At 35.0% G+C, this 27836-nt stretch overlaps 1 protein-coding gene and 1 long non-coding RNA gene across 5 annotated transcripts; both read right to left on the minus strand.

Moving 5' to 3' along the window:
• Positions 1-275: 275 nt before the first annotated feature.
• On the minus strand, positions 276-13138 carry LOC126726211 (F-box protein CPR1-like). Of its 4 annotated transcripts, none has more exons than XR_007655748.1 (3): positions 12060-13138; positions 688-1033; positions 276-515 (listed from the first exon to the last, which is right to left on the minus strand). XR_007655748.1 is itself a non-coding variant. In XM_050431420.1 (3 exons), exons 1-3 carry the CDS (start codon positions 13008-13010, stop codon positions 509-511), a joined length of 1158 nt encoding a protein of 385 aa, XP_050287377.1. In that variant the 5' UTR covers positions 13011-13136; the 3' UTR covers positions 276-508. The 4 variants fall into 4 exon arrangements, 2 of the variants coding, with proteins under 2 accessions (XP_050287377.1, XP_050287378.1); XR_007655747.1 differs by having other exon boundaries at positions 713-1033; positions 12060-13137; XM_050431420.1 differs by having other exon boundaries at positions 834-1033; positions 12060-13136.
• On the minus strand, positions 11327-12053 carry LOC126726213 (uncharacterized). Its single transcript, XR_007655749.1, has 2 exons — positions 11860-12053; positions 11327-11572 (listed from the first exon to the last, which is right to left on the minus strand). It is a non-coding gene; the product is annotated as an uncharacterized LOC126726213 (long non-coding RNA).
• Positions 13139-27836: the final 14698 nt, after the last annotated feature.

Genomic DNA, 27836 nt, shown 5'->3' on the forward strand with positions numbered 1-27836 from the left:
AACTATAAAAACACTAGGATTTCAAGAAAGCAAACCAATCGTGAATCTCAAGGCAAAAGCTGCAATCACAATTCCAAAAATGGTGATGGCCTAAAAGTTGTTTCCTACATACATTTAGTACTTAATTCCTTAATCAAACTACTCATGTATATCATGAGACACTAAGGTTGCTTACAACTACCACAAAAATTGATATGAGTCATAGTATTTCCACTAAGAATCTAGGCATAATAAGACCTAATCAGGATATGAGATATAACCGATCAACTACAATCTTCCATGAACAAGCTTTATCATATTAGATATGCAAAAGTCTCAATAACATTAAAAAGTTGAAAAATAGCTAAATATTCCATAAGACATGAATAATCCAGCTTTTGTTATATACAGCTAGTTAACACAAAAAACACAATAATCAAAATTACTTTTGAAAGATAAAGTCGTCTCCACAATCACCTCTTTATCCTTCTTGCATTTCACTGCTTTTCCCAACAGATTCTGATGGACTTTAATTCCTGGCAAAACAAAAAACAACACTTGTTAGAAATCTAGTCCCCTTTTTTTCTTTTACAAGAAACTAAAATTTTATTAAAATAGATTTGATGTGTATACAAAATTCTCCTAAAAATTACATGATCAAAGCATTATATTGAACAAGAGAAAGAGCCTATAACATCAAATGCATACCACTCAAACAAGTATCAAGTCTTACATGAAAATTCACAAAATCTTCCCATCATTAAACACCCACTGCTTCAAGACAGTAATGCAAACCAATACCAAGACAGCCAATTAAGCAAAACAAAATAGTTCATTAAGCTCCATTGCTTTACCTCTTCCTCTTCCCCTTATTCTTCTTCTGCCGAGGATCAATCACATTATCACCATCAAGGAGAAGAAGACTCCCGATACAAGTTGCCACCATAAACACATATGGAAAACTCCGATTCTTAACCCTGTAGCATCTTTTCTTTTCTATGTCATACCAAATAAGATTCGTATGACCGCATTCTTGGTGCTCCTCCAACAGAACCTTCTTGCCATTGGTGGAAAACATTAAAGTCCTGAAATACTCAAAATCCCGACACACTACATGTTGTTTAATTTTAAAAATCTGTGTCCAAGAACTCTCTACCCCATTTTTTTTCATCAAATAAACATCACTATTCAAGTAATCATTAACAATATAACAGAGGAATCCTCCCAACACATCCAAACACGTAAACTGATCGTCATCTGGTGGAACCGGTGTCTCATAGAGCCGGAGTTTCTCAGTGGCGAGATTGAAAGCAAGAATGGACTCCAGATCCTTCACAACTCGATCAGCAGCTAACCAATACACATCTCCATTCAAAGCCAACAACTTCTGGCAACATATCTCTTTGTTGGGCCATTGTTCATCAATTTTTTTCCAAGAGTTTGATCTCATACTATACACCTTGACTTCAAACTCCATACTATCTGCCATATAAAATTCTGTAACCCTCAACACCTTATAGTCGTCGTTACGTGGATCGTGCCCGAATGCTAAATGGGAAAACCTAATAGCCGACGAGAAACTAGAGGGCTCCTCAATTGGTTCGATGGGCAATTTCCGGTACTTCCTGACCAATGGATTCCAAATTGCGACCTCTAGCTTTTCGTAACCCTTATGAAGGCAAACCAAGCCGTCGCAATAGTCCGAGATGACCCAGTTTTGTAGCGGCTTGTAAATTTCAAAGGTCTTGCGGAACTGATTGTCCTTGGAGAATTGAACGGCGGAAAAATAACGCAAAGGTGGAGAGAACTCGTCTTCGTTGAGGATGAGGGTGCGGTCTCTGTTGGTCTCGATGGAGCTCTTGAGGTGCAATTTGATGAAATCTGAATCAGTGATTAGGGCGTACCATTCCTTACAAACACAGAGGAAGCGTATCAAAGACTTCACTGGTAATCGGGCTAGAATCTCGGTGATTAGCTCTTGCGGTATATACGGCATCATGGAAATGGATAGTTGTGAAGGACCCAAAGGATTGAATGGTGGTTGTAATTGTAAAGGAGGAAGTTAAAGGCTTCGATTAGAGGTAGAGGGATTCGGCGAAGTTGTTGGTGATTGTGCAGGGAAGAGGTTTGCAGAAATGTTTGAAAGAGTTAAGTGGAACTTGATGTGGGTCATGTAATTGACTAATTCGACCCTTGCGAGCGGTGAAATGAGATGATGGAACCTGTTTCCCCTTATTCAAATCAATAACTAAATACCAACGCAGCTTGGTCCATGCTCACTCCACAAAGTACAAGTCTTGGAATTTAAGTTTTTAAAAAGAAATTTTACTTTTATATATATATATATATATATATATATAATTAGATTAAATTAGAGTAAATTTTTTTTTTTTTTTTTTTTTTTTTACTGAAAAGCAGTAGAAGTATATTAATACAGTAAAAAATACAAAGTAAAAAACCAAAGGGGTCTACCATACATAGAAAACGCCAAACATAGTGGCTGGCAGACCCAAAGAATAGAGTTACTAAACATGCAAAACAAACCAAACTACACACGAATGTATTCATTGATTGGGGAGACACGTAGATAGTCACTGGAAATCATCCAGCAAGGATGTGGCTCCCCGAAGGATTGCAGTGGGGTGGGACTATAAGCTCTCAAAGTGATATATGTTCCTACTTCCTCGTATTCCACAAGGCCCAAGAAATCATCGCCCAAGTTTCTAGTTCCTTCCTATCAAGTCGATCAACTAAGTGACGAACCAAGACGTAGAAGTTTAAAGCATCAACACTACATTTCTGCAACTTACCTTTGACTAGAGCCCAAACGTTTCGTGCTATGGGGCATTCCTATAGAATATGGACTGTCGTTTCATCATGCTAGCCACAAATGGTGCATATCAAATCAACTTGGATTTTACGACAGAGAAGATTGGCTCTAGTTGGAAGGATATCAAAACAAGCTCGCCATATAAAATTTCAAACCTTTGGTGGAGAATTCAACATCCAAAGCTTTGTCCACAGCTTGTGATCTTAGCCAGCCAGGGAATGTTCACCACCGGGAGGCTTGGCCATTCTAACTGCAACATGATATGTAGATTTGACAATGAAGTTTTTGCGCTTGGTCTCTATCCAGCACAACTTGTCTCGACCTCTTGAGTTGCCCAATTTGATCCCAAGGATTGCATACAGGGCCGGCTCAACGCCTAGGCAAGTTAGGCCTAGGCTTAAGGCCCCACCAAAAAAAAAAAAAAAAAAAATTCCTTAGGAAAAAAAGGGCCCACTTTTCATAATTAAAGGCCTAAATTTTTATACAATCATATATATTTTCTAAATGTTGTATATTTTTTTTATTAGTGATATACAAATTTTACTATTGGCTTACAAATTGCCATGTTATTAATCACAAAAAACGTGATATAGTTAAATTGATGAAGTTTATCAATGAGAGACAATATCACATTATATTTTGAACATTTTATAGTACTTTTAATTAGTACATTTTTCTTTTTCATTTCTATTAAGACTCTCAAAGTACGAAATCAATAGAACCTTAACTCAATTGAAACCCTAAAATATTTCAAAAAAATATTGCAAATGTGTTAAATCATCAATTATAGATTAATCTCCCCTAAGAGTTTGAGACTTTGATTTTTGTAAATTAATATCCTACAAAACCATACACCAAATAATATCTATCTCTCTCTCTTAAAATCAAAATATAAAATTAAAAATTAGATTACAACTTTATTTAACTATGCATAGTCTTATATCCAAAAAAAAGTATCTTTTTCAATCATAATATATTTTTATTTCTTTTTATTAATATTTATAATTCAACTATGATATCTAATTCTCTATATGAAATTAACATTAGTCTAGTTGGTATTATTTATGTATTTAATGTATCAAATTAACCTTAATTTGATTAGTATTAAATAATTTTGTTTAATTAATATTTACATATTAAAGGCCCCGTATAAATTTTTCGCCTTAGGCCCCAAATTATTTTGGGCCGCCCCTGATTGCATATCTTGTGGAGGCAGTGAACACAGAATGGAGAAGAGCTCTATCCCACTGGCGAGTGCTTGAGTTAAAAAGACTCCTCACCTTCAGCGATTGATCCGCTTCAAGTCGAAAGATGGGGGGTTGAGGAAGCCATTTATGCCTAGCTACCCCCACAGTTTCACCATCACCTATTTGCCATGCAAAGCCTTCCCTTATAAGCTCCCTCGCTTACAATAAACTCCACCAAATGTACGAGGGGTTACTTCCCAACTCAACCTCTATGAATGAACATATAGGGAAGTAACGAGCCTTATACACTCGATAAAATAGCGAATGTGTTCCCTGGATGAGACACCAAGCTTGTTTTGCAAGCATGGCTAAGTTAAAAGCATTAAGGACCCGAAAACTCATCCCTCCTTTATTCTTAGGCGAGCATAGTTTCCTCCAATTGATCTAGTGGATTTTTTTTCTCATTTCACGTTTGGCCCCACCAATATTTTGCTAAGACCGAGTTAATGCCATCACACATTGCTTTAGGTATCCTAAAGATGCTTATGGAATAAGTTGGTATTGCCTGGGCTACAGTTTTGATAAGAATCTCCCTTCCTATCTTTGAAATGTACTTCTCTTTCCAACCCATCACCCGTTTAGTGATTCGTTCTAGAATTTCCTTAAAAGTACCCACTTTCGACTTACCACCCACCATAGGGAACCCTAAGTACCGTTCACAGTCTGTCATAATTTATGCACCTAACATTGTTTAAATATCCTCATTCACTTCTTGGCTTGTGTTTCGACTAAAAAACAAAGTTGTTTTTTGTTTATTAAAGGCTGGTTTGGAGGCTTCTTCATATTGGGCAAGGATGTGGAGGAGGTGCTGACATTCCTGACATGTAGCTTGGCAAAATAAGAGGCTGTCATCCATAAATAAGAGGTGAGAGATATGGATTCCCCCTTTACAGGAAAGTATTCCTTGCATCTGATTCATCTTTGTCACCTGTCTCAACATCGAAGATAAGTCCTCAACACATAAAAGAAAGAGATACAGGGAAAGAGGGTCTCCTTGTCAGATGCCCTGTGACAACTTAGTAAATCCCTTGGGCTCGCCATTGATGAGCATTGAGTAAGATGCAGACCGGACAGTTCCATGGATAGGTTAACCCATTGCTTGGATAAGCCCAACTTCAACATAATACACTGCAGAAATTCCCATTCCACTCGGTCATAGGCTTTACTAATGTCCAATTTTACCGCCATATAGCCAACCTTCCCTCTCCTTCTATTCCACATTCTGTGGAGCCTCTTAAAGGCCACCGTAGTGTTGTCAGTGATAAGTCTTTTTCAGGCACAAATGCATTCTAAGAGTCTGAGATGGCTTGAGGGAAAATAGTTTTCAATCGGTTAGCTAGAACCTTTGATACATTCCATGAAACCACATTGCTCAAGCTAATCGATTAGTACTCAGTGACATATTGCTAGTTGTTCTTCTTGGGGATTAACACAATATGAGTATAGTTCATTTTATGGAGACACTTACCAGAATGTAAAAATGATAGAATAGCAGAGGTAACGTCGGGCCTGACTATGTGCCAATACTTTTGAAAGAAAAAGGGTGACATGCCATCTGGTCCTGATGCCTTTGAGGGGTGCATCTGAAAAAGTGCCACCCTTACTTCTTCCTCTGTGTATGAATTGGTTAGAGTATGGCTTATGCCATTCGTGACCACCCATTCAATTGAGTTAAGGACCCCATCCATGTTAACCGGATTTGAGGATGTGAACAATCCCTTGTAGTAGTCCTATGTGTAGCTATTCATCTTTCATCTGTGTGCCAAACCCCTATCTTTTGTGTGTGTGTGTGTGTGTGTGTATCAATCCCTAAAATGAAAGAGAAATGCAAATATCAACCAAAAAAAAAAAAAAATCACAACTTTTGCATGGCAAGTTAGGAGCGGTAGAGATGCGGACCCCTATGGATCCACTATTTTTTTTCTCCACAACTCGCCACATAGTGTTAGATAATTTTTCTCACAACCAATATTGATTTCTTTAGAATTAATTTAATTATATTTAAATACAAAAGTCTCATAAATTGTCCCCTTAGGCCCCTAACTATATTGAGTCGACCCTGACTTCAATGTGGATTGTCTCACGAAATACCAATAGAACTTTTACAGATGAATAAAATTTAATAGATTATTTTACCATGTTCCTATTAAAAACTAGCATTATCTTTATATCTCATTTTATTGTAGAATGATAAATTAAAAAATATATATCTATAATATTAATAAAATAAAATATTTATCATAAAGAAATTTAACTAGTTATTTTAAAATTCTATTGTTTTGCAAGAAAAGATATATATTTAGACATTATGAAATCAAAATGGTTTCTTAAATCACCATTTGGTTCTTCTTCTTCTTTTTTAAAAGATTAAAGTATTTGTGATAAAGAAGCATGTTTGAGTTTTGACCAGCTTACAATTCCATTATAAACAATGTTGCCTTTTATTGGTCACAAAGTTTCTTTCTTGCTAAAGTGCACCTAAAAACTTTGAAAAGCAATTCTAGGACCACAATTGATTTCACACCAATTTTCAACCTACATGACTAATCTGAAGTGGTAAAAAAAAATAGTAAGTATGTGTAAGAGTAATAGGCAGTCTGTTACATAACATAATTGTGAAAATGGGTATGAAATTGGTTATAATCATGGAAGTCCTGTGAAATTGGTTATCTTGGCTATCAAAAATCAGTGCTTCCATCATCCATCCTATGGTCACTTGATTCGAGACATGATGTCTTTAGTTGGTTCTCTTTAGAACTATTCTTTCTGTCATACATGTTGGGCCGTTGGCAAGGCAACGCTTTGGCACATGCTCCAGTCAAGAGAGTAAGATTTTCCTTTCCTATTCTAGTTTGGATGGAGTCTGTTCCTCCTGACATTTATTAGTTTTATGTATTTGATTTTTTAGCAATTAAATAAATTGGCTTTTCAGCCTGCTTCTCAAAAAAAAAAAAAAAAAAAAGGTCCTGGCCAACTGTGAGTTTCTCCCTTAGTAATTACGTCCCCAAGGTCCTCCCTCTACAGCTCTACTATCTTAGTCTTGCATCCTCTTCCTACTGTTATTTCCTCTCTCTCTAAATCCAACTCGTTCTCTTAATCAAAATCTCTGTTGCTCACAGCATGCTTGGTTTTTTTTTTTTTCTTCCCTCCAAGAGGCTTTCAAAAATTCTCATATTTCTCATTAAGAACATCTTTCCTTCTTCTCAATTAGTTTCTTACTCTTCACACCTCTTCTCCTGAAATTCATCTAGCTTGCACAAACAATACATTTTTAGGTGTGCCCCACAAAACCCATTTTATTCCCTAGTTACCTATCCCAACCTTACCATGAAGATCCTAAACTAGAACTATCGAGGAATTAGCCATGCCTCGACAATGAGAGCCCTTAGGGCCTGTTGAGGTTTCACTAGCCTTTTCTCTCTTTTTTTTTTTTTTTCTTTTTTTTTTTTTAACAACTGTGAGACTAAGGCTCAAGAGTTTAATGGAAGAAGTTAGGAGGGCTATTGAATTCGAAGGCAAATTTTGTGTAGAATCTGAAGGTAATATGGCAGGTGGTCTTTGTGCTCTATGGAGGTTGGGTCTGAAAGTCGACATTTTTACACGAGAGTAACCTAATTGGTATGTTAGTTATCTCAAATGTGCATGATAAGCCTTAGCTTCTGGTTGACTTTTATGGCTCTCCATATGTGTCATACAAAGAGAAAGTTTGAAAGCAGTTGAGGAATCTAGTGTCTTGTTTTGACGGCCCTTGGTTCTATCTTGGAGATTTAACTCTTAACTCAAAAGGAAAAGTAATGACGCAATGTTGAGACAAGCCCTTCTTACAATGGGCTGCGAGATGTTATGTTTGAGTGTGGTGCTATTGACTTGCGCTTCAGAGGAAGTAAGTATACTTGGTCAAATAATAAAAGGGGGAGGGTTGCATAAGGGAGAGGTTGGACAAAGGTGTACGTAATGAGGACTAGAGACTCTTGTTTCTAAGGCTGGTATTATATACTTCACTACCATTAAATTTGATCCCTTACCTCTACGGCTCTACTGTTAAATACCAATATGAATGAAGCTTTTTCTCCAATACCTTTTTGGTATGAAGCCATTTGGATCAGAACAAGTAGGAGTGAAGATATGGAATAAAGATTGTTTTCTCCATTGTAACCACTGAATCAATAGTTTACTACAATCGTTGAGAGGATATGCAAAGTAGGGATCATTTGAAGCAAAATGCTCTCTTCAAAGATTCCCTTCAAATTGAGCTTCAGAAACGGTTGTTGTGAAATGTGCTATTGTGTAAACAAAAATCAAGGGAACTATGGCTCTGAGGGGTTATAAAACTACAAAGTTTTTCCACTTATTCATTGTTATCTGAAGGAATAAGAATCGGATAGTGGCCATAAAAAATTACTCAGGTGACTGGTTTCTAAGCATGACATTGAAACCTATTCAAATCTCACGTTCTTTAAGTTATATAGTCCCCTTTATTTATGCTTCACATAAAATCTTGATAATATCCTTCAGCCATGTATGACTCAGGAGGAAAACTATTTGATTTGGAGTTACCCTAATCCTAAGGAAATTAAGTCAGCCATCATTGAAATTAATTCTCTCAAATTTCCTAGTCATAACAATATGCTGAGGCTATTCTTCAAACATTATTGGCACATGGTTGGAGATCAAGTCAATGCTATGAAACTATCAATCCAAGCTCTGTCATCCATTTTAGAGGAATTAGTTTGTGCAATGTGGTCACAAGTCCATAACAAATATTATTGTTAATAGAATAAGACCTTATTGCATAAACTCATTAGACCCCAACAGTCGGCTTTTGTACCTAATAGACGGATTGCCAAAAATACCATAATTGATCTAGAGCTTATTCATAGGTTTAGAAAGAAGTGAAATTCAAATGTTGGGATGGTGGAAATTAAAGTTGTTCTTCTGGAGATTTATTTTTATTTTGCAGGGCCAAGTTTAGTGTATTGTCAACATTGGAGAGGTATTTGATGACTTGTGAGTAATCTAGTCAATTGATGTACGCATATAAACTTTGTAGCCCAATGCATTCTAATCTACACTGTCAACTTTCAAGCATTCAACAAAAAGTGTGTAATAGCATTGATGTGGCAAACAAAAAATTTTAGTGGGAGCTGAATGGCCAAATGAGTATCTTACTTGGAAATCTCAGGAAAGGCTCTGTCAACCAAAAAAAAAATTCATGGAGGATTTGGCTTTCATATATGCAAAGTATTCAATTTGTCTCTACCTGCAAAGGTAGCTTGGAAAGTTGCCACGAATCGCTGTAGCTTATGTGTGAAGCTATTAAGAACCAAATTTAAAGTTAGAGACAACTGGCTTAAGGGGGATAAGTCCAAAAATCCTTGCCAATTGGGAGAGGAATAGAGATAGTTAGATCCATACAATACTGAGATGAAGTGGGGTTACGAAATTGTATTGGGAGAGTCATACAATAATACTAGTGGATTAAACCAATACCAAATTGTAGTGTAGTAGTAGAAGCGAGTACAACTTTTTGGTCTATTCAATGGGCAATGGATAAACAACTATATAAGGGTTTGATAAAAATAGAATCCCATTCTAATAAGACTTGCATGGAACCGATGGAAGCTCTAAAAATGGTAAAGTGAATCCTACTCTAATGCACCTCTTTGAACAAATTTATTCAATTATTAAAAGAGTATAATGCAAGAGTTACAACATCAGCTAAAAAAAATGAGCTGGATTAAAATGGCAGATTTTAAGTTAAAGAATTTATTCTAATTTTAAAAAAAAAAAAAAAATTAAAACACCCAAATAAAAAACATATTTCAAGAGACCACCTCCTCAAACCAAACTCACTCTCTGCAACTCCTCATTGCCAAACCCGCCAATCAAAGAAACTTACAAAACAAGGACAAAATGCTTGTTAAAGTCCACAATGAACTAGACTGTGAGGCAGTGATCCAGCCAGTTGTCTTGCTGGTTTTATGGTAGGAAACACCCTTAATAATACTTTGAAGGTCTCCCATCTTTTATCTGTGGATCATACATTTATTTTTTGTGGAAATAACTTCATGACAAAAAGTGTGCACTGCTGTGTTTAGAAGACGTATCTAGGTAAAAAAAAATCAATTTGAGGAAATTTGAAAAGGCTCCAGTTGGTAGTATTTCAGAGGTGGAAGAATTGACTCAAATCCTAAGATGCAAGGTTCTTGTGACTCGTCTGCCTATGAGATACTTGGGACTTCCGTTGGGTGATAGATTTAAATCTAAAGTAATTTGAGAAACAATTCTTGAGAAGGTGGAATGAAGTTAAGTGGGATGGAAGAAGATTTATCTCTCTAAGGGTGGTAGGCTCACTCTAATAAAAGTAACACTTTCCAGTTTGCCCGCTTCTTGTCTCTTTCCAGTTGGCATTGTTATGCGTATTTAGAAACTTCAAAAATGAGTTTTTGTGGGGTGGGTAGTTTATAAACTTTTCATATGGCAGTTCGGGCGTAATAAGCTTTTTTTTTTTCAAGTAAAGTTGTGTTGGGCAAGCGGCTTTGGCATTATGCCAAAGAGAAATATGCTCTTTGAAGGAAGGTAGTGGATGACAAATATGGTATTGAATGGAATGGGTGGTGTTTGCGGGAGAAATGTGTCCCCTATGGAGTACATCTTTGGAAGCATTTTAGAAGGGGTTGAGAGAAATACTGGAGATGCCTATTTCTTTCCTTGGAAGAGTATTTGGAGGGTTTGAATCCCTACTGAATAATTTAAGAAGTAGAAAAGTGTGGTAGTAAACTGGTGCTGCATGTGCAAGAAGAACAGAGAATCAGTTGATCACCTACTTTAATACTTTACAGTGTAATATTGCTAGAGGCTGTTGGTCTTTTGTGCCTTTTCTCTTTGGGGCGCAGTGGGTTATGTATGCCTTATAAGGTAATTGATTTGTTGGAAGGGGCAATTTGGCAGACATCAAAATGGAGAAATTTGGAATGTGATCCCTTTACGCCAATGGCGGACTATGTAGAAAGAACGCAACAAACAGACATTTGAAGGACTTAAACAAATACACTAGGATTTCAAGAAACCAAACCAATCATGAATCTCAAGTCTAAAGCTACAATCTCATTCGGTTAGTACTTAATTCCTTAATCAAACTACTCTTGTATAACATGAGACACTAAGGTTGCTTATAACTCCCACAAAAATTGATATGAGTCATAGTATTTCCACTAAAGAATCTAGGCATAATAAGACCTAATCAGGATATGAGATATAACCGATCAACTATAATCTTCCAAGAACAAGCTTTATCATATTAGATATTCATAAGTTTCAATAACATTGACAAGATGAAAAAAATAGCTAAATATACCATAAGACATGAATAATCCAGCTTTTGTTATAGCTAGTCAACACCACAAAATCAATAATTAAATATTACTTTTGAAAGATAAAGTCGATTCCACAATCGCCTCTTTATCCTTTTTGCATTCTAATGCTTTTCCCAAGAGATTCTGATGGACATTAATTCCTGGCAAAACAAAAAACGTGTTAGAAATCTAGTCCCTTTTTTCTTTTACAAGTAACTAAAATTTTATTAAAATAGATATGATGTGTACACAAAATTCTCCTAAAAATTATATGATCAAAGAATTATATTGAACAAGTGAAAGAGCCTATAAAATCAAATGCATACCACTCAAACAAGTATCAAGTCTAACACGAAATTTAACAAAATCTTCCCATCATTAAACACCCACTGCTTCAAGACAGCCAATTAAGCAAACAAAAATAACTCATTAAGCTCCATTGTTTTACCTCTTCCTCTTCCTCTTATTCTTCTTCTGCGTAGGATCAATCACATAATCACCATCAAGGAGAAGAAGACTCCCGATACAAGTTGCCACCTTAAACACATACGGAAAACTCCGATTCTTAACCCTGTAGCATCTTTTCTTTTCTATGTCATACCAAATAAGATTCGTATGGCCGCATTCTGGGTGCTCCTCCAACAGAACCTTCTTGCCATTGGTGGAAAACATTAGAGTCCTGAAATACTCAAAGTTCCGACACAGTACATTTTTCTCAATTTTAAAAATCTGAGTCCAAGAACTCTCTACCCCATATTTTTTCATCAAATAAACATCACAATACATGTAATCATGAACAATACAACAGAGTAGTCCTCCCAACACATCCAAAATCGTAGACAGATAGTTTTCTAGCGGAACCGGCGTCCCATAGAACCGAAATTTCTCGGTGGCGAGATCGAAAGCAAGAAGCGACTTCCGATGCTGCCCAACTCGATCAGCCACTATAAAATACACATCTCCATTCAAAGCCACCGACTTCCAGTGACATACCACCATGTTGGGCCATTGTTCATCAATTTTTTTCCAAGTGGGTGATCTCATACTACACACCTTGACTTCAAACTCCATACCAATCATATCTTCCATATAAAATTCTATAACCCTCAACACCTTATAGTCGTCGTTACGCGGATCGTGCCCGAACGCTAAATGGGAAAATCTAACATCCGAGAAACCAGAGGGCTCCTCAATCGGTTCGAATGGAAATCTCCTGTACTTCCTGACCAATGGATTCCAAATTGCGACGTCTTGCTTTTCGTGCCCCTTATGGAGGCAAACCAAGCCGTCGCAATAGTCCGAGATGACCCAATTTAGTAGCGGCTGGTAAATTTCAACGGTCTTGCCGAAGCGATTGTACTTGGATGAGAATTGAACGGCGGAAAAATAATGTGAAGCCGGAGCGAAGTCCTCTTCGTTGAGGATGAGGGTGCGGTCTCTGTTGGTCTCAATGGAGAACTTCAAGTGCATTTTGATGAAATATGAGCTAGTGATTAGGGCGTACCATTCCTTAGAAACACAGAGGAAGCGTACCACAGACTTCACTGGTAATCGGATTAATATCTCGGCGATTAGGTCTTGCAATAAATTCGACATCATGAAAATGGATTGAATGGTGGCTGGCTGTAAATGTAAAGGAGGAAGTTGAAAGGTTCGATTAAAGGTAGAGGGATCGGCGAAGTTGTTGGTAATTGTGCAGGGAAGGTGTTTGCAGAGAGAAATGATTGAAAGAGAGAGTTAAGTAGTAGTACTTAGTACTTGATGTGGGTCATGTAAATTGACTAATTCGACCCTTGCGAGCGGTGAAATGAGATAACGGAACCCGTTTCCCTCCCGATTCAAAATTCAAATCAGTCCCTAAAATGAAATGAAATCATCGCATCCGCTTCGCATCTTATTTAAAAATTAATGGGATAATTAATATTCCTGAATTTGGGAAAATGACATTCAACCTCAAATCTGGAGGGAATAAACACTTTTCGAGGTTTGAAGAAATTTTATAATGAAATATTTTAAATTTTTAGAAGAATCTCTTTATCAAAGTTTAATCATGGTCAGTAAAAAAAAAAAATTTAAATCTAGAATAAAAATGTAAAATTTATCAAACATCAAAATACTTGCAATGACAAATATCTCTATAATCCGTTGAAAAAAGAAAAAAATAATAATAATAAGCAAAATTCACTCTTATTATTTTAAAATACATTTAATTAAAATTTTAAAATAATGAATTTTAATTATGAAGTATAATAAATTTGGAAACCTATCCTTAAGTAAAGAGCAAGTTAGTACATAACGTTTCTAATATTAATTTAACAAAATTTGGTCAATTGGATGTCAGAGGAAAATGTTTTTTCTCTTCAAATTTGGGGTGAAGTGTTATTTTTCCAAATCTCAATGAAGAAGAGTGTAATTAGGGATGGCAAAATTTACCTGACTTGCGAATAGTCGACCAACTCTGATAGGGCGAGTTTTACCCGAACCGTGAAACATTATGGGTGGTTTGGGTTTTATTAATTCAACTTGTAGCGGGTTTGGATCGAGTGCGGGTATTATGCAAACCAAGGGAGTCAATACCATACTGGAGGCTGTACCGGTTTGACCAACGGTATGATATATTTCGGATATCGGTCAATACCAGTGTACCGTTTCGGGTTTACCGGTATTTTTTATATTTATAAATATATATATATATATATATATATATGTATGTGTGTGTATGTATATATATATTATAATAAATATAAAAGTTTACCATAAAACATTTCCTCAATTCAGAACTAATTATTCATGGTTTTAGACTTTAGTATCAATTAAAAAAAAAAAAAACACAATATAAAAAATAGAAAGCTTAAAAGTTACCATTGCATACTAAGGGTCTGTTTGGATAGAACTTATTTTACTGAAACTGAAAACTGAAAACTGAAAACACTGTAGCAAAATAATTTTTAAATGTGTGAATAGTATTGTGGGACCTATTTTTAATGAAAAAGTTGCTGAAAAGTGAAGTTTGTGGGTCCGTAAACAGTAAATGGGACCCACTGGTGTGCATTCCACCGCTTATTTTGTTGTGAACAGTACATGAGTTGATGAAAAGTGTACAGTGAATAGGTTGAAAAGTCAAAAACAATGGCAGGCAAAAGAAAAAAAAGAGACACAAAAACGCAAACGCAGAATAAGTTGAATCCAAACTCCGCTTAAGAAAACAAATAATACTAATAAGTTAATGCAAATAAGTTACCATTCTGCCCTAACAAAAATTCAAAAATTACAAAACTTAAAAAAAAAAAAAAAAAAAAAAAATTCTGTATTGGCCAGTACGCCCAATACCGGCCAGTATTGCCCGAAATTGGCCGGTAAGGCCGATATTTTTTCCTATACGAAACAGGGGGATTATGTGTATCAGTTTGCTTGTCGGTACAGTATATTCCGGCGGTACCGACCGGTACAGTACAGAATTAACTCCCTTGATGCAAACCCTAATCACTCTTACTTTCACTCTCTCAACCACCCCCTCCCCCCTCAAGCTCTCACCCTCATCCTCACCCTCACCGACCCACCCTCAGTCCCTCATGGGCTCACTCTCATCGACCAACCCTCAGTCCCTCACGGCCTCACTCTCACTTTCTTAGCCGTCGCCCCCCTCAAGCTCTCACTTTCACTGACCCACCCCCAGTCCCTCACGGTCTCACTCTCACTCTCTCAGCCCTGCATCTCCACCTCACCGAGGTGACATCGACGCCAACTCCCTCTTTGTCACTCACAGCAACTCACTCTCACGGTCATGGGTTCATTCTCCACTTTCTTTCTTTTTTAGGGTTCATTTCCATATTTGAACCAATTGATTGTGGAAAATAAAGCTGGTCTTCAAAAATCTTACAACTGAATTGATTGTCATTTTCCTATGACTGTTTCAAAGTATTCTTGCAAAAAAATTCCGAACTCCTTAAATGAATTTCATCTGCGTTCTACACATTGCTTATCAATGGACCTTTTGATCTTATGTCAAGAGGTTCTCTCTAGATTTATGGCCAGTTTGAAATGGAGGAGAATAGAATAGAGTTGGCCAAAAATTATAGCAATTAAAGGAGTAAAAAAACCAGTCAAATGGCCCCTAAAAATAAGCCCTCTAATGTATGTTGGTGATTTATTTTTATTTTGCAGGGCCAAATTTAGTGCATTGTCAACATTGGAGAGGTATTTGATGACTTGTTATGAGTAATCTAGTCAATTGATTACTAGGGGTGTGTTTGGATAGAACTTATTTTGCTGAAACTGAAAACTGAAAACACTGTAGCAAAATAATTTTTAAATGTGTGAATAGTACCGTGGGACCCATTTTTAATGAAAAAGTTGATAAAAAGTGTAATTTGTGGGTCCGTGAACAGTGCATATGTGCACTGTTCACTGCAGAAAGTCAACATTAGCGGTTACTGTTCATTGAACAGTAACCGCAATACTCCAAAACAAAACGCGTGAAAAAAAAAAAAAAAAAAAAAAAGAAAAAAAGAAACCCAGCAATTTATAACAAACGCAGACGCAAACGTGGTTAAACGTGGATCCAAACATTGCCTAGATATAAATTCAGCATTCCAACCTACACTATGTCAGCTTTTAAGATTATTGTGGGCTGGGAGATGTACGCATATAAATTCTGTAGCCGAAAGCATTCTAACCTACACTGTCAGCTTTCAAGCTTTCAAAAAAAGTGTGTAATTGCATTGATGTGATCCCTTTATGCCAATGGCGGACTATGTAGAGAGAACGCAACAAACAGACATTTGAAGAACTTAAACAAACTATAAATACACTAGGATTTCAAGAAAGCAAGCCAATCATGAATCTCAAGGCAAAAGCTACAATCTCATTTCCAAAAATAGTGAGAGCCTAAAAGTTGTTTCCTACATACAGTTAGTATTTTTTTTTTTTTTTTTTGGTAAACTGGATAATATATTAAACAAACTAAGTGGTATTCACCACAATATTACAAATACGGTCTTGGGTCAAGTCCAACTTGTCCGAAAGCAAAAGATTAACAATAAAAGGAGGAGGAGACTCAAATACAGTAAAGTCATCCTCCATGTTTGTTCCAAAATTTGTGAGGGCGTCTGCACATCGATTTGCCTCTCTAAAGCAATGAATTAACCGGACCTAAGGGATGTTCGTCATTAGGTGCCTGCAGTCATCAACAAGAGAAGAAAACTCCCCATTAGTATGAGTGGCTTGCGATAATAATGATATCACTACCAAGGCATCAACCTCCACTTGCACCGCCTCAAGTGATAGAGCACAGCACCGAGTTAAGCCATCTTGTACAGCCCAAAGTTCTGCAGCTAAGCTCGAAGTGAGACCAATTGCCCTTGCAAAACCTGATATCCAATTGCCATGACAGTCTCTTAGAAGTCCACCACACTCCGCCAACCTTGGGTTTCCTTGTGCTAAGCCGTCCGTGTTCAGTTTTACCCAGCTCACAGGGGGTTTCACCCAACCAACATCAATAGTAGAAGTTGATTGGGGACTCACATGATCCAGAACACAAAACCAAAACTCATAGACCTGAGCCTCCACAATTTTAAACAAGCTCCGAGGTGTTTGAGGGGGTTGAAACACTAAAAGAGAAATTCTTTGAGATCGGTTTCCTTTTTACTTGTTTGTTGTTTGTTTCTTTAGACTTTAATTTATTATTAGAGCATACACATCAGGTCGTGTATAGTAAAAAAATGTATAGAAATTACACGGTTTTGTCTAAAAATAATCTACATTTGTCCATGTATAATTGTGTAAATTTACAAGTTTGCTATAGTAACTGTGTAAATTTACACTGAGACTATTCACTTTACTTTTAGTTGTTTTATTTATTTATTTTTAACATATTTCGTGAATAAAGGAAGAGAGTAGATGGTAGTTGTTGTGTGTAATAAAAGAAAAACAAAAAAAAAGATCAAGAAAAATTGACATTTTAATGAAGTGTAGTGTAAAATAGATATCTATGTGGGGTGTTTTGAAAAATAAGTATGTAGAATATAAAAAATACGGTTTTCTACTAAAATAGACAGAAATTTTTGTACAAGCTAATGCAAATGCTTTTAGTCATTTAGTGGTCCTAAAATTTTTCTTAGTGATGTTGCACTGCCTTCAAGATTCACCCTTTAGATTTTAGCCCTTTAGAGCATTAGTATCCAGTCTTCTAAACCTCATAATATGCTATATTTTAGCATAAAAGTACTAAAAGCACACATTACCCGAAGTTGTAATTGTAAAAAAAAAAATACCATTGTGCCACAGTAGCCTCTTATTACAAGTAAGAGGCTACTATAGCAAGATTGTATTCTTAAATAATATTATTTTATTGTATCTCTAATTTTTTATTAATAGAAAGAGAAGAGATGGTTTTGTGTTGTATATTTTATTGTGTAGATATATATTATTTTAATGTGTTTTACAGGGAAATAAAAGTTGAGATGTTTGGTGTGTTGTAAAATAGTATAATATAATAGATAAAGTAGTTTTTGAGATAGTAAAGTGAAATTTTTTAAAGATACCGAATGCTAATGCTCTCACTTTATTCAGGGAAGTTTGGTAGTGGGCCACTTTTATTCATTCCACACCCTTCTCAATTTTTTTTTCAAGTGAAATATGTGGCTGGGGTTCAACATCTATGCCTTTGTCTTTTTCTTTTTCTTTTTATTTTTTTAAAATAAGTAATATGATATCCATTTATTTAGTTGTATATATTACAATATACTAGTTGTTAAGAAAAGAATAAAGGGTAAATTGCAAAGTACATCTCTTAAGTTTGAGTTGCTTGGATTTTATATTCTGAAGTATGAGAAATTTGATTTTATACTTTGAAGTTTAGTTCCATTAACAAAAACACACCCTCGGTTAGTTTTGGCTGTTAAGTGACACATCATCGTGTAGATGTATTTTTATCTTTTGCCAAATCATCCCTTAAAAGATGTAAACCCCGCAAACCCTTTCAAGCTCATCCCATTTTGTATGCTTATAAATATACTTTTTTTTTTAATGCCTAAATATATATTGTAAGATATCGTTTAGGAAAATACAAAGCGCAAGAGAGGCGTTGAAAAGATGGAATAACGATTATTTTTGCCATTAGAGCATCCACAGTAGTGGAGCTAAAAATTTAGCAATTTAGCTCTACCAAAAGCTATTTTATCTATTTTACCTACACATATACTGCAGCAGTGGATCTATTTTAACTTTCAACACAATAAAATAATATAAACATCATAATAAAATAATATAACCATTACAATAAAATAATATATCCCACTATCCAAAAAACATCTACATCACCAACCACAACCACCTCTACCATCAGCCACAGCCACAACCACACCCATAACCACCACCAACACCACCACCACCAGTCCACAGCAAAAAAAAAAAAACCAAATCTCCAATTTTTTTCTTCAACCCAGACCAAACAAAATCACCAATCACAAACAAAATAAAAAATCACCAATCACAAACAAGCACAACGTCGACGAGCTGGATCGGCAGAAGGGGTGGGTTAGCGATGTGGGTCTGAGGCGATCGGCGGCTTGGGACGGTTGGTTCAGGTCGGCAACGGTGAATGAGGGAGCTTAAGAGAGTGACAGTGAGAAAGGAGAGTGACGGTGAGGCGATCGGCAGCTTGGGACGGTTGGGTAGGGCCGGTGACGGTGAATGAGGGAGATTGAGAGAGTAACGGTGAGAGAGGAGAGTGACTGAGAGAGGATGAGAGCTTGAGAGATTGAGAGAGTCTTGGGAGAGGATGAGAGCTGAGTGACTGAGAGAGAAAATGAAATAATATATTTAATCTCCTGGGCAGAATAAAATAATTTTTTTTTTTTTTAGCTCTCATGAACAGTGCACATCTATCTATAGATGTGCATTGTAGCAGTGGAGCTAAAAAAAATAGATTTAGCTCCACTACTGGAGCAAGATTTTGATGTTTGAGGAGCTATAATTTAGCAATATAGCAATATAGATGTACTGCTGTGAGTGCTCTTATAACCACAAAATCAATAGTTTACCACAATTTTTAAGAGGATGTGCAAAGTAGGGATCATTTGGAGCAAAATTCTCTCTTTGAAGCCAACCTATAAACTGAGCTTCAAAAATAGTTGATGTAGAAAGGTCTATTATGGAAACTAAGATCAAGGGAACCTTGGCTCTGAGAGTTTATAAAACTCCAAAGTTTGTTCCAATTATTCACTGTCATTTGAAGGAAGAAGAAACGGATGGTGGCCAAAAAAGTTCACTCAGATAAAAGACTCACTTCTAAGCATGATATTGAAAACTATTTAAAATGTACTTAAGCTTCACAAAAGTTTAAAAGAAAACGGAAAGTTCCTAAAGTCATTCTTCAAAATTTCTCCCACCAACATAGGATGAATTGAAGGTCCCAAAACAAATCATTCAGGCACAAGAAGCTTACATGCCAGAGGCAAAAAAAACAACTTGTAACTTTGCAACCCATAACAAAATAATCAATCACATTACAAAATTAACCTTAAGTGGACCATCCAACACATCAACCAGACCCAACAGAAGTATTTAAAAATGTGATCACATTAAAAAAACTGTTAATAGCCACGAACTTGAACTTCTTGTATCTATCTCGTAATTTTTCCTTTAAATTATTAATTTGTAAGTTATTCAAATATTTCACAAACGACTTTCTGGAAAGCAACTATCTACCTTGTCAATCTCGCTCAACTTCTCCTGCAATGAACTTGAAAATAGCCCCTGCCTCCTAATCAATGTCATGACCCTAGTAATCTGGCTCAATAATATATATATATATATATATATATATATTTTAAGGGAAAAAAATTAGTGCACACAATGCGTTTTACACAATTCAAAAATACACTGAAAACGTGACTTTAGGACAATGACATGTAATGGCGGAGCCTGAAAGTTTTCTTTTTTGGGGGGGGGGGGGGGGGGGGCAATTAACCTAAACCATATAACTAAACAATACAAAACTCAAAAAGAAGAAAAAGTTCATATCATTATCATTTATATTTAAAATGCTTTGAAGAATTCTTTTTATATTTTATGTTTCTATTTATTTATTTATTTTAGATGCAAAAGAATACTATGTCATTGTATATTATAAGTTATTTGAATATTAAATAAAACATTTTATTTTTATTTTTTTTAACAATTTGCTGGCAACCAAAGATTGTAATTAAATCAATTATAAATTAAAGATATGTGGTTAAAGCGATTGAACGTTACATGGAATAAGAAAAAAAGCACTACACTTGGAAAGATATTATAACATTTTACGCACCAAAAAAATTAAAAAACATTAATGCTATTTACAATCTAATATATATATATATATATATATATATATGAAATGAGTTCAAGTTACACATTTTTTACACCGTAGATTTGTAAGTAATCTAACGGCTAAAAAAATATCATTAAATGCTATTACTTTTCATCTCATTCATAATTAATACTAGTATTTTCTCTCTCTCTTTATTTATTGTTTTTCTAGTAGACCCTGTAAGATAAATTAGATAGAAGTTACAGAAGAAAATTTTGAAGCTAACATCGATAATGGAAAACTTATAGCAAGAACTCAAGAAGAAGAGACAGAAATCGGTCGAGTGAAGAACAAATCCTGTTTTAAAATTTTATTTTGCATTTTGACAGCTTCACCATGATAAAAGCTAAATATGTTTCGAAAGAAAACGTACCAAAGCATCACACTTCATGTAATTCTTAATGAAAGACTATACATGTTTTATCTAACAATACTCTTACAAATATATGCTGCACGAATCATTTTCTTTTAATCTTTAAAACATTTCATGTTTCTTACAATGGTGCATCACTAAACTGTGGTGTTCATTTCACCTTTCTGTAGGATTATTACATTACCACTGCTAGAGAACTAGCCTGAATGGTTGGAATTCGAAAGGCGCCAATCTTGCATCACTTTTTAGAATCAGTTTCTGGGGCAGCAACTATTCATTGCTGCCCTTTAATCAAGCAAAAACTTTATTTTATCTTTTTTCAAGTATGGAAATGCAAGTGGTTAAAAATGGCAGTGTGCCCTTTTATCAAGCAAAAAACAATAAATAAGGACAGAGAAAAAAATACTAGTATTAATTATGAATGAGATGGAAAGTAATAGCATTTAATGATATTTTTTTAGCCGTTAGATCACTTACAAATCTACGGTGGAAAAAAGGTGTAACTTCACAAGAGTTACACCAGGTGTAACTTCACAAGAGTTACACCTTTTTTAAACTGTAGATTTATGAGAGATCCAACGGATATAAACAAAACACCGATATCTATTACAATATTAAATACTTACCTAATTAATAGTCTTCTCATTATCTCTCTCCTCAGTAAATATTTCTTATGTCTCTTTTTCTCTCTCCTTATTAAGTCTTTCTTTCCATTTTCTTTACAATTTCTCTTACGTTTCTACTTTCTTAGTCAAAAGCTTCTGCCGTGAACTGAATGGCCACACTGCAAAATTGTTTAGCAGTTTCTTCTTTAGCTTCTGCCGTGAACTAAAATAAAGGAAGTCAAAAGCTTCCATGTTTTATTGAATGTATTCCAATCGTATGATCCTGTTATGCTCTTAGTAATAAATTTGTGAAACTGCTTGGTGTTTTTTTTTTTTTTTTTTTTTTTTTTTTTTTTTTTTTTTTTTTTTTTTCTGTTGGTATGATAATAAATTTGCAAACACAAGTTTTGTTTTTGTTTTTGTTTTTGTTTTTATTTTTGAGAAGCCAAACACAAGTTTTGTTTGTATGAGTGTCATTCTACTAATTTCAATATTTGTAAAAATATGAATAATTTAACTTCTTCTGAATAAAATGGAAAGTCAGTGGTAGTAGTTAAACAATTGGGCCTATCTTGAGTTTCTCTCTCTTCTACATCTGGAGACGTTTAATAAAGAGAAAGGTATTTAAGATTGCAAGAACTTATAGGCCTCTAGCCATACTATTGTCATACGATGAGGGTAAAAATTAGGATGAATTTGAATTACAAACAAATTCTAATTGGATCAAATTTGGATAGTTTCTATCTTATTGCAATCTATACAATCTGATAAAATTTGGTTTACTGTCTTCATCCATTTTTCTCTACTAATGTTTTTTTTTTTTTTATTTCTCCTTATTTCTGCACTTTCTGGCATCCTTGAACGTAATTGAATTTTTTTTTTAAATATTTGTTAGAAATTTAGATACAATAGTACTTACTCCTTGAAAATTTTATTTCGTTTTTTTCAGTAATTTTCTAAACATACTATCAAGGAGAGAGAAAAAGAGACATAAATCTACGATGAAGTGATATTCAAGGATGATTTGTTGGAGAAATTGTAAAGAAATTGGAAAGAAAGACTTTTAATAAGGAGAGAAAAAAAGAGACAAAATAAATATTTAATGAGGAGAGAGATAATGAGGAGACTATTAATTAGGTAAGTATTTAATGTTGTAATAGATAATGGTGTTTTGTTTTTATCCGTTGGATTTCTCATAAATCTACGGCTTAAAAAATGTGTAACTCTTGTGGAGTTACACTAAGTGTAACTTGAACCCATCTCATATGTATATGTATATGTATATGTATATATTGTCACTCTTGACATATATTATGAGAGGATTATTACTTAATTATTTGTTAATTATGCTTACACTAAAAAGTATTTAGACATTTAATAATAAATTGAGGGGCCAAGTTGTTTTTTCCCAAGGAGCTACTTGTAAATATAATTACATCATATAGTAAAATAGATATTTTTCTAAATGTTTAGGGGGGCCTTGGCCCCCTCTAGTCCCTTTGATCATCCGCCACTTAATTGACATGTCCTAGATAAGGTCTAATCTGCATGAATTTTTCATGAGTATGTGGAATTTGTTCTTAAACTAAAGTTGTGATGCCAAGAGGAATAACAAAAAGGTTTGCCGTAGGTATCTCTCTTCTCTAGAGATCTAAATGAATGGGAGGGTCAAGTTTCTTCTGTATTGAATTGATTTTGTTTATATTTTTCTAGGAAGGGGGTCAGGCACTCAAGCTAAGGTTATACCAAAGAGAGAAGAACTACCTATGGTCAGTTTTCGTGGGAAAAAGTAGTGTTAGGTGGTTGCTGGAGTCTCTAATTGTTCTTTCTACAAACAGATTTGACTAGATGTTCATTAATCATAAAACAGAAGGGGACACAGTTATAACTAACAGTACTGAATGACCCAATAATGAAGTAACATACGAGGAGAAAAGGGCTGAAGCAATTGAGGAAGCAATAGAGTTCGATTCCACCACAACAAACATGACGAAATGAAGGGAGGAAATTTATTTATTATACATACAGACAATTTATTCTGTACTCATTAATCATTATGTTAGATTAAATTACATTGCCAATAGTTTACATAAATCTTTATTACCTAAATTTCAAGAAACTTAAAATTCTAAAAGCAAATACTCTCTCTCTCTCATCCAAGGACTACAAGCGTGAATATCCGTGTCAGGTGGTCACTAAATTTATTATTTGATGAATAATTTCTAGGGTTCTTATTATAAACTATAGCAGTCTTTGACATTGGTCTTAATAAAATAAATTATGCAGAAAGAGATGGAATTTTCTGTGAAAAAATATTGTTGGGCGGAATTGGAACTCTTAACTGAGTCATCTAGCGAAGGAAACTTTATTGGAAATGTAAAATTTGGGAAAGTCTACTGGGGAAAAACTGAGCAAGGTCAAGAGGTTACTGTCAAAATTTGGTTTCGCTTTGATTCACAAAGTCTAGGACTTGCCAACCGTCATGCCAATTATAGTCTTACAAGACTGAAGGTATCTATCTATCTATATACATATCTTTCATTTGTTTACTACAAAAGAAAACTTGTTCATTTTTGTTTTTGTTTTTATTTTTTGTTTTAGTCTGAATGCACTTTTCTGACACATCCGTGATGCCCCAATTTGGTGAAGTTGATCGGATATTGCTGTGAAGTTGAAGATCACTACTTGGGTGTTGTCTATGATCTTAGTGTTAGGTTCTGAAGATTTAGGATTAAATATTTAGAATTATATTTTATTTGTGTTGGCAAACCAAGAAAAAAATATGTCTAGTCTATGTGTTAGGTAATGCTTAAAGGTGTAGGTTTCAAACTTCAAGTTCAGTTGACTGCAGAAAAAGGGAGTCAATTTTTGCCAAGCTCGACTAATTGAGAAATTAGACTTGACCAATCGAGAATCGCAGAATGTTTAAACAAGGCCCAAGCCCACAAAAACATTTAGAGTGCGTTTGGGAAGCGTGTTTTGCTCTTCCCAGATGCACGTTTGCGTTTCAGAATTTTTTTTTTTTTTCCTAGCCATAACTTTTTGACTTTTCTTCTGTGAATAGTGTTCTCGTGCATTGTTCATGGATCCCACAAACTACACTTTTTAGCAACTTTTTCATTAAAAATGGGTCCCACGATACTATTCACACATTTAAAAATTATTTTGTTACAGTGTTTTTCAATTTTCAGTTTCGGTTTTCAGTTTTCAGCTGTATCCAAACGGATCTTAAGGTTTCATTCTTACTTGTCCACATATAAAAGGGGAACCTTAGCTACGTTTTGGAGACCGGAAGAAGACTTATATGTTACTTTTTGTGACATATGGGAGGTTTTGTACCTTCTAACTACACAAAAATCTATCGGAGCAAGATCTACAATCAAGCGATGGTAGAACCTAGTTGCTGCTATAAGATCATTACTGCTAGTAATCTGAAACCTTTGAGTAGAATCTCAAAGTCACAAGCAAGGGTGCTTGTGTTGCTATAAATCCAAGAAGAAAAAGAGTCCGTGGATTCGGAGCTTGCATGTGGTCGTGTCAGTAAGTTATTACATGAGATAACAATAGATCTAGGGTTAAATCTTTTGTAAAAACTTCGACTCTCTTATAGTGGATTTACTTTACCTTGAGGTTAGCTAGATCAAATCCTCCCTAGGTTTTTACCTTGAAACAGTTCATTTCATCGGTTTTCTTAAGTCATCATATCGTGCCTATTGTGCATGATATGATATATGCTTTTTTAACCTAGATTTGAATAATAAACCTAATAATCAACTTGGTTAATTAATTAGATTAAACAATTTGGTTTAAGGGGTCTAAATGAACAAACACTTAGATCAAAGGATACTCTTCTCAACCTCATCGACAAAGGTACATTTTAGTTTGTTCATTTTTCATGCAGTAAATAACTTTAACCATTATTGCCAATTTCCATAGGGGGAAAAAAAAAAAAAATCTAAATGACAAAGTGCTTTTAATTGCGTTTTCAGATGATTTGAATTGGAACCAAAGAATGCAGGTGGCTCTTGCGATTGCACATGTGCTTGAGTATTTGCAGTGTCATAATCCTCTTTACCAACATTGCTTTGTTCACCCTGCTCTTATAATGCCTGATCAAGTAGGTCATCTTTGGTTTTCTTCATGCTCTCTTTCGATAGATAGACTTACTCTTTTTCTTTTTGAGCAAAAAATAATTCCAAAATCTGGTCTAATTTGATCTTCATTTTTTCACAGGATTCCAATCCAGTGTTATTTGATTTTTTCATGCTATCTGGTGGAATTGTTGGTGACAAGCAGTTTGTGTCATACCGAGACATGTCACATATGTGTTATCTACCCTATTTAGATATCTTCTCTTGTGTCTGCATAATTACACGAAATTCGTTGAGTCGAGCCGTTCCTTGCATTCTGCATTTGGAACTTTTTGTTTTGGTAGGCTTTTTAACTTCTGCTATCTTATGAATGGTCTTCCATCAGGTTTCTGTTGTAGTGGCTCTAGTTATAACTTATAAGTCTGGTTGACCAACGTAGATTTTGACCGGTTTTCTAGTTGAACTTGATTAGAAAGTTTGCTTGGGTTCCTTGTTTACTAGGTGCCAGGCTTTTAACTTGAAATGGGCTATGCATTATCTTATCTGGACTGAGATGAACGAAGCCGAATCATTTTGCCTTTGTGTGATGCTCACATTGTGGTGTGGTACCATTACAATTTTGGTGTAAGATGCATCCCCTCATTAGGTGTGTTGCCTAAGAAGTTTATTCTATTTCCTTTCACCTCTTTACTTCCTATTTGCTGTTTCACAGCTTCAAGTTGTTTTCCAGCAATCCTAATCATTCTCTACAAATGAGTCTTTTCGCTTTAACATCTAAATCTCAAAAGTGAGATTCCTTGAGAACTCTACTATAACCCTTAATTACTACCAAAAAACTAGCTTTACCTCACTATAACATCCTAACCTGAATCCCTGCAGTATCAGGTCCTATTAATAATTTTTTGGTTCTGAAACTGAAACTTTGATCACTTTTTAGTTTCAAACCTGCTGTCCTGCATCATTTTGGTTTCAGATTCTGCCTTTTATCTTATCTATTTTAGCATCTTTGTGATTTTTGATTTTTTTTAACCACTCTCTCATATCCTTACATAAGATGCAAAAGCTAAATTTCTTCTTGATGTACATTTTAAAACTAGGAAGCCTTTGATAAACACTCATTATCCCTTCAACTAGCATTCAAGCATGAGTCCAGAACAATATTTCTTGGGCACTAGTCATAGAATCCAAAAATCTGCAACCTAAAATTTGACTTTCTTTTTAATCGTTTCAATCCCAAATGGTATTTTCTTGATTATTTTAATATGTTTTATTATTTTTATGAATTTTAAACCCAAGTGCACCTATTTTTACTGTTAAAACCTAACCCTATCCCCCCTGCCAAAGAAATATTCAACTTAATTCAGTTATGATTTTGAATGTGTTGCAATAGAACATTCTGATTTTTGGATTATAATGGAATTCATGTCCATTTGAAAGATGTGATGTTGCAGTGCAAGATGCCCCCCACTTAATTATTGTAACTTTATACGAATGTATAGTTTCTGCTAATTGCTTTACTTTTTCTTCATTGTTGGATGTTGTGAGCTAAAGCTCTAGGTGCTTGTATTTTTTCCCTCGTGTTTACTTCTGTGTACTAGGGTGGCACACCCTTTTTTTAATAGGTAAATGTTTCTTAGTATATATAGTCACCAAGTCAATCTTTTCTGTTATCCTAACATGATTGTAGGAAAAGCTTGTTGGAGCTTTCAATTAATTGTGTGACATGGACACTAGGTGACAAGTTTGAATGGTCTAAGATGAAAGAGGATTATATTTATGTGTATCTGAATACACATGCAAAGCGTGGAGCTTTTAAGATGTTGAATTAACAAACTCCTAGGCTTTGCCTTTTGATTTTGTCCCTTCTTGTTCTTTAACCTAGTCGTCTTGAATGCTGAACAGTTCTGTTTGTTATGTTCTACTACTGTAGCTGAAGAGCTTGTACTCATGAGTCTTTTGGCATTGCAGTTTACATTTTTTCTTTATTGCACTTACAAAATTTTA

Source organism: Quercus robur, chromosome 5 (genome assembly GCF_932294415.1).
Source record: "Quercus robur chromosome 5, dhQueRobu3.1, whole genome shotgun sequence".
Lineage (NCBI taxonomy): Eukaryota > Viridiplantae > Streptophyta > Magnoliopsida > Fagales > Fagaceae > Quercus > Quercus robur.

Bases quoted from the DNA above. Each gene is read 5' to 3' on its own strand.
- LOC126726211 (XM_050431420.1), bottom strand. From the start codon at position 13,010: ATGATGTCGAATTTATTGCAAGACCTAATCGCCGAGATATTAATCCGA. The intron at 1,034-12,059 runs GTTCTGTTGGAG...AATGGCAAGAAG, and splicing joins TTTCCACCAATGGCAAGAAG to GTTCTGTTGGAGGAGCACCA.